Below are 6,473 nucleotides of genomic sequence, written 5' to 3' on the forward strand. Positions count from 1 at the left end.
GGGAATCGAACCCAGGACCAGGGGTGGACAGTACCGAAGTAAACTTACTTGAGCATTGTACTTAAGTACATTTTTTGAGTATCTGTCCTTCACTTGAGTATCATTTTTGGGGGAAACTTTTACTCCACTACATTTGAAAGACAAATATCTTACTTTTGAGTAATGCACAGTGTGCTAGCAAAAATAGTGTCAACTCTAGTGAATGACGTGTCTCGATCTGGATATATTTGAAAATGAGCGCAGTTTCACAGACTGCCTCTCAAAGACGGGGCGGGGGAGGGTGTACCGCCCACCTCTGATTAACAGGCGTTAACATTATCTTTTTAATATATATTTCATTATGTAACTTTGTCCCAAACGTTCGACTCTACGTCACCATCGACTGGCAAGGTCCAGGGCTGATTGAAAACAGTAGATGGCGTGTTTTAGCCATTTCCAACCGAAGACTTTTTTCGTTGTTTATTATCCTTTAAACCAAAAAGCATAACTGCACATACGTTTAAAAGTTTGTAGTACTGCTATAGATCAGCATTAACTTCTCTTGCATTAATTTCTATCAGGATGCAAGAGAGAGATTTAACCACTTTGAGAGTTTATTGCTAGATAATCTTTTTTTTAAAACAGAAATCAGGCAAAGAGTGAGTTACTGATGGTTACTTAATTAAGTGTGCAGTTGTTAAAATCTTTATTAATCCTTTTTAGATACATTACAAACACATGTAGTTACTGTAGTTGTGGAAGAATAGAATAGAGATACATATTGCTTTAAATACAGAATATTGCTCAAGACATTTACAGGACTTTTATTTCCAAAGCCTCTGTGTTTCCACTTGTACAAATAGAGGTTTGGACATGGGCAGGTATGACTATAAACTAAGCGTTGTCAGCTATTTTACTGACTAAATTTTCTCAAGATGTCCTCTGCTGCGTCCAGAGTGGAGTCCTCCTGTGAGACAAAGAGAGTGAAATGTTGTGAGAAGTCTGACAGAGAACAGCACAACGTAGAGGAGAACATTTGAATCAAATGAAGCCTGTTTACTTTAACAAAGCAGAATCGGATGTATTTGTCAAACTCCTTCCTGTGCTCTGGACTGTAGAACGCTGAGACGGGGATTGTTGCCAAACCCTGCAGGAAAAAGGGTAAATAATGGAGTTAAAAATCAATCAAAGTTTTCTCTTTTTCTCTACACCATGCAGATATGTCTTTGCTTTAGATAGAGTCAACGTTTTTCCAAAATGTTCAATATTCACCTTCTCTTTGGTGAGCCATTTAACAAATGTGAAGTCATACGGTTCATCCTCAGTGCTCTGGTCCTTTAAGTCAACCTCTGTCAAAAAATAAATCTCATTTTAGTAGGCAGCACAAAGACACAACTCAATATCAATACTAGGGACACTCACTGACAGAGGAGATGTCTGCGATCATAAAGTAGCCTCCCTCGGGCATAATGGGCTGCAGACCCACACTCTGCAGACACGAGGCCAACTTGTTCCTCTTGTGGTGCAGCAACGCAGGCAGCTGCTGGAAGTAGCTCTCTGGTGTCCCGAACAGCTCGTACTCTCTCTCAAATCCCTGAGCTACCGCTTCCTGTTGAAGGCAGGAACGGGTGAAGAAATTAAAGAGAAGGAAAAAAAGGCATGATGTGTTGGAATTTGAAATTTTGGACTATGACTAAAACCTGGACTATGGGCATAAAACTTTCAAGAGGAGGAATGAGAATGCTTCCAATATGTGATAACACCAAAAAGGAGACACACAGTAGTAAAGCAGTTAATTATATGCAGAAGCAGATATGACATTTATGATTATGATATAAATTCTAAATGATAGACTGTATTAATTATTCTGAATTTCATTCTTTAAGTTCCAACTTAAGGTCCTTTTGCGCCACCCACAGGTAACAATCAGTATTTACAGGCCGGGGGCATACGTCCTGATTTAACCAAACGTCTACAGCTGGCTCTATTTGTCATGGTTCTAATTTGTAATTTTCTTCACTTTCATTTGTACATTGTTTGCTTTCATCTGAGCGTCAATTTAGTTTCTTTTTCTTTATATTTTCTCTCGTATTTGAAGTTGTATTTGTAGTCATCGATCTTTTCTTTGGTTGTCCAGCCGTAGATTACCGTCTCCTCGCAATGCTCACAGAAACCGGAAGTGCAGCTACTGAGCTCCGATACAGTAGAGATATTGGGTTTGATGCATAGACTGTATAAATAAGGTTTGATGTCATTTAGCAAAGGTGTGACAATTGCATAGCTTCTCCACCAGAGGGCACTGAGAAGTAGATTTTTCATCTTTAAATTGTGCCAAAAAGTCTAAATCATAACAAAAAAAGTGATTTGTTCGATGAGATGTTGTTCCATACAATAATTTGATACATTTGTATATATAATGCAGGATCCACAGATAGATAGATAGATAGATAGATAGATAGATAGATAGATACTTTATTGACCCAGAGGGAAATTTATCTTCTATCTTTATCTTCTTTTACTGTCACTTAACAGTTGGTTTTGTTCTGTGTTAAAAAGAAGTGATTTTTTTGGAGGGGGATTGTTCCCTGTTTTACACGTTTGTTAAAAATAATCAAATCGGCTGATATAATGTTATTGGATTTTAAGTTTACTAGTAACACAATTTAAGGTGTTAAAATGCCATGTAGCTGGGATAGGCTTCACCCCCAGTGACCCTGAACAGGATAAGCTGTATAGATAATGGATGGATGGATGGCTGGAAAATGCCATGTATCATATGTGCACCATTTTGATGTTTGCTACAAGCTAAAAGAAACATCCTTTCTTTGTGCAATCATGTGTCTGTAACAGTAGACCAGTCACTGTGTTAAGGCAGGGTTGACCAGGTTAGTATAATTCAATATTCAGGAACATTTCATTTATTTTTCACAGGCGCAGGAGGAAGAGTTTGATAATTAACTTACATTGTTGATAGACAACAGCAGGAGGATCATTTGTTTGATTTTTTTTCCAGACTTTGCATTTCAGGCCTGTTCTGATCAAATCATATGATGTAATGTGTTAGTGCCACAATGTTTAACGCATCATGTGTCTACCTGAGCCGCAGTTGCGCAATCAAACACAGACATCTGATGCGTGGCTTTCAGACGTTTGATGATCTTTCCAGAGCTGATGGCCCAGCCGACCTGAAAGGAAGCACCAGAACATCCTGAGTGATGAAGAAGAGCAAAATACTGGACCTCAAGCCAATCTGTGATTTACCTTCCAGCCAGTCGCACTGAACGTCTTTCCAGCACTGCTGATCGTGACGGTCCGCTCCCACATCCCAGGAAGGCTGGCTGTTACATATATTAGGATAATGAACTTAAAAGTAAGTAGCTTAATACTTTATGTGCATTCTGTTGGCTGTATCTCACCGATCTTGACATGCTTGGCTCCATCGTAAGTCAGCCACTCGTACACCTCATCACTGATGCACAGCAGGTCATGCTTGATGCACAGATCAGCAATCATCTGGAGCTCCTCTGTCTTGTAAACCTGTAACAGATACAGATAAATGACGTGTTAATGCATAAGAAAACATTGTATCCAGTAATGCAGACAGGTTGCATCCACCAGCTGGCTTTTAAAGAGACAGTACACTGGTTCATGTCTGACCTTTCCTAACGGGTTGTTGGGAGTGTTCATAACGATGGCTTTCGTGCGAGGAGTGATTTTACTGGCCAGCTCCTCAGCAGAAAGAACCCAGTCTCCACTGGACAGGACGGCGCCAGCCTGGACTTTCTGGAAAAAGAGGATCGTCAAAGGTTAGTGTTTAAATTTAAACAAAGATAAAAAGGTGACAAAGGCTGCTGCACACAACTCACCGGTCTCAGAGGAACATACACAGCCTTCCCTCCCGCCATCTGCACCATCGGCTGGTAGCAGTCAAAGAACGGCTCAACGATTATGACCTGAAAGACAAATTTATTCAGTTCTTAGCATATACTTAGAATTACATTTAGGTTGAGACAAATTTCACCTGACTTGTCTTCGTTTTCGTACCTCATCTCCATCATCAACCAGAGCTTGAAATGCGCAGAAGAGAGCCTGATAAGCTCCAACTGTGACCAGGATGTCCTCGAAAGCATCGATCTCATGTCCCACAATCCTGCTGAAGAATTTAGACAGCGTGTTCACCAGAGAGGGGTGACCCTAAAGAAAGAAGAAACAACACGAGCTGACTCCAGCTGCATCCACTTTTAATATTTTTCAAAATGACTGAAATCAAACTAAAGTGCAGGAGTGCACACTCACAAAAGGCCGGGTGTACTGGTGCATGAGGGGTCCTCCACTCAAAGCTTTACAGAAAGCCTCCGTCACAAACTGGGGAGGGGAGAAGTCAGGGAACCCCTGCCCCAGGTTCACTGCTTTGTGTTCGGCTGCCAGCTGCGTGAATTCAACCCTGATGGTGAGAAACAGCTTGTCAAGCCATGTAATTATCATGTAGCGTCCATGTTCCTTCAACCTCCTACAGTGTAATCAATAAACATGTGCAGGACTCTTATTAGGACTCTAATTGTTATATCTGAAACAAGTTTCTTAATGCACATAAAATTTAGTTTTTTTTGGTATTTAAACTCAGGAACTTAAAGGAGCAGTTCGCCCCTGGAAAAAGCCGCTGTCAGTCAAAGCTGGTGTTCTCTGTAATCGCTAGAAGCAATAATATCTGATATTAGCGCCATAGCTGAGGAGAAAGTCGTACAAACAGCTCGTGCTTTTGCCCATTCTACATTCCTACAACACCCAGCGTGCATTGCGCCCCTCCCTCTGAATGGAACGGCCCAGCGAGAGACGCAGGAGTGAAATACTACCGTTTTCCAGTCAAGCAATCAACATTGATCGCTGCAGGCAACGGCTCAGAGCGGTACAGAATCCAGCAGGTCTGCAGTCTACATTTCAAACTCGACAATTTTAAATGAGACATGACATCGGAGGCGGGCGTCCTATTGAGGAACTGTAGTTTAGCGAGCTCCCTGGCCTCCGCCAGATGACGTGCTCTACTCATAGAGGAGCCATGTTGCAGGAGTATGGTTGGGTTTAACTGAGAAATACACTTCAAAATATAAGTGTAGGTAAAAATGCACAGTCTCAATCAGGGTACTAAAACCCCATTTATTTTGCTCACACCAACACCATTTATCTGGGTGACCTTTTTTCACTCTAACACTCATTAACACTAAACAGCAGTGAGCTGTATGCTGACACACTGACTGAACTTTGCTGTCGTCTAAACAGCCTATAAAAGGTAGCGCACAGGTGTCAAAGGTCCACCTGTCACTACACTTACCAAACATTTTTATCCACACCGTCTGTTCTGCATGCATGAAGTCGTCCTGACATTGTAATCTAAAACAGAAGCAAGTTAAAAGTTAGCCACAAAATAAGCAACCGTTGTACTACAGTGCATTTAGTTCCGCACCGCTGCCGCTCTTACCTGTTTGACAAACTTCAGTCAGATCTGCAGCGACATCCAGTCCAGCCTCCACCACCACTCCTTCCCATGAACTTTCAACCTTTTGAATCTTTATGGCAACACTTTTGTTTCCCACAACGACTGAAGCAAACGTAGCGGCAAGATAATAAATGACTTTTAAAAAGCAGTAACTCATTTATAACATTTACAACTGTTGTGGCAATCTTGTAACAAAAAGCTAAATGGCTGAAGAGAGACAGGACGTGTTGGGAGAGTGGGGGATGACATGCAACAAAGGATCGGTAGACCAGGAGTCAAGCCTCCGATCAGTGCGCTGACGACCGTTGCCTCTGTACATGGGGCACCTGGTCTACCAATTGAGCTTAACCAGCACCCCTTAATGGGCGACACAGACCATAGCAGGTCAGGTTCTTGGGCAGATGGAGTTCCCATGGGTGTTTAGTTGAGGGCAGAACAGAACAAATGTTTGTTATTCAATGCAGAATGTTTTTTCTCAGCACAGAGCTTCATGTTATAAAGAAAAATACACCCTCAAATCATTCAAAGAACTATATTACATTAGGTCATAATTAGTTGTTTGATCACATTTTCTGTTATTAATCTGAATCTACAAAATAAATAATCACTAAAGTTAACAAATACATGGAACGGTGCAGGGCTGCACGGTGGTGCAGTGGTTAGCGCTGTCGCCTCACAGCTCAAAGGTTCCTCGCTCGAATCCTGGTTCAGAGGAAGTGGGCCTTTCTGTGTGGAGTTTGCATGTTCTCCCATGCATGTGTGGGTTCTCTCCGGGTACTCCAGACTCCTCCTACAGTCCAAAGACATGCTCGTTAGGTTCATTTGTGACTCTAAATTGCCCATAGAGTGTGAAAGGTTGTCTGTCTCTAGGTGTCAGCCCTGTGATTGACAGGCGACCTGTCCAGGGTGTACCCCGGAACAGAAGTATAAAGTAACAGAAAGTGGAAATGCTGAGGTACCTCAAAATTGTACTTTGGATAAATGTGCTTTATAACTTTCC

General features: G+C 41.7%; 1 protein-coding gene across 1 annotated transcript; it reads right to left on the bottom strand.

Moving 5' to 3' along the window:
• Positions 1-892: 892 nt before the first annotated feature.
• On the bottom strand, positions 893-5,361 carry LOC138601776 (kynurenine--oxoglutarate transaminase 1-like). Its single transcript, XM_069672975.1, has 12 exons — positions 5,309-5,361; positions 4,276-4,423; positions 4,024-4,173; positions 3,846-3,932; positions 3,637-3,762; positions 3,396-3,516; positions 3,241-3,317; positions 3,075-3,164; positions 1,402-1,588; positions 1,252-1,328; positions 1,040-1,126; positions 893-946 (listed from the first exon to the last, which is right to left on the bottom strand). Exons 1-12 carry the CDS (start codon positions 5,359-5,361, stop codon positions 893-895), a joined length of 1,257 nt encoding a protein of 418 aa, XP_069529076.1.
• Positions 5,362-6,473: the final 1,112 nt, after the last annotated feature.

Source organism: Semicossyphus pulcher, unplaced genomic scaffold, assembly GCF_022749685.1.
Source record: "Semicossyphus pulcher isolate SPU_LCO1_2020_fin unplaced genomic scaffold, fSemPul1.0.p SCAF_22, whole genome shotgun sequence".
In the NCBI taxonomy this organism is placed as follows: Eukaryota; Metazoa; Chordata; class Actinopteri; order Labriformes; family Labridae; genus Semicossyphus; species Semicossyphus pulcher.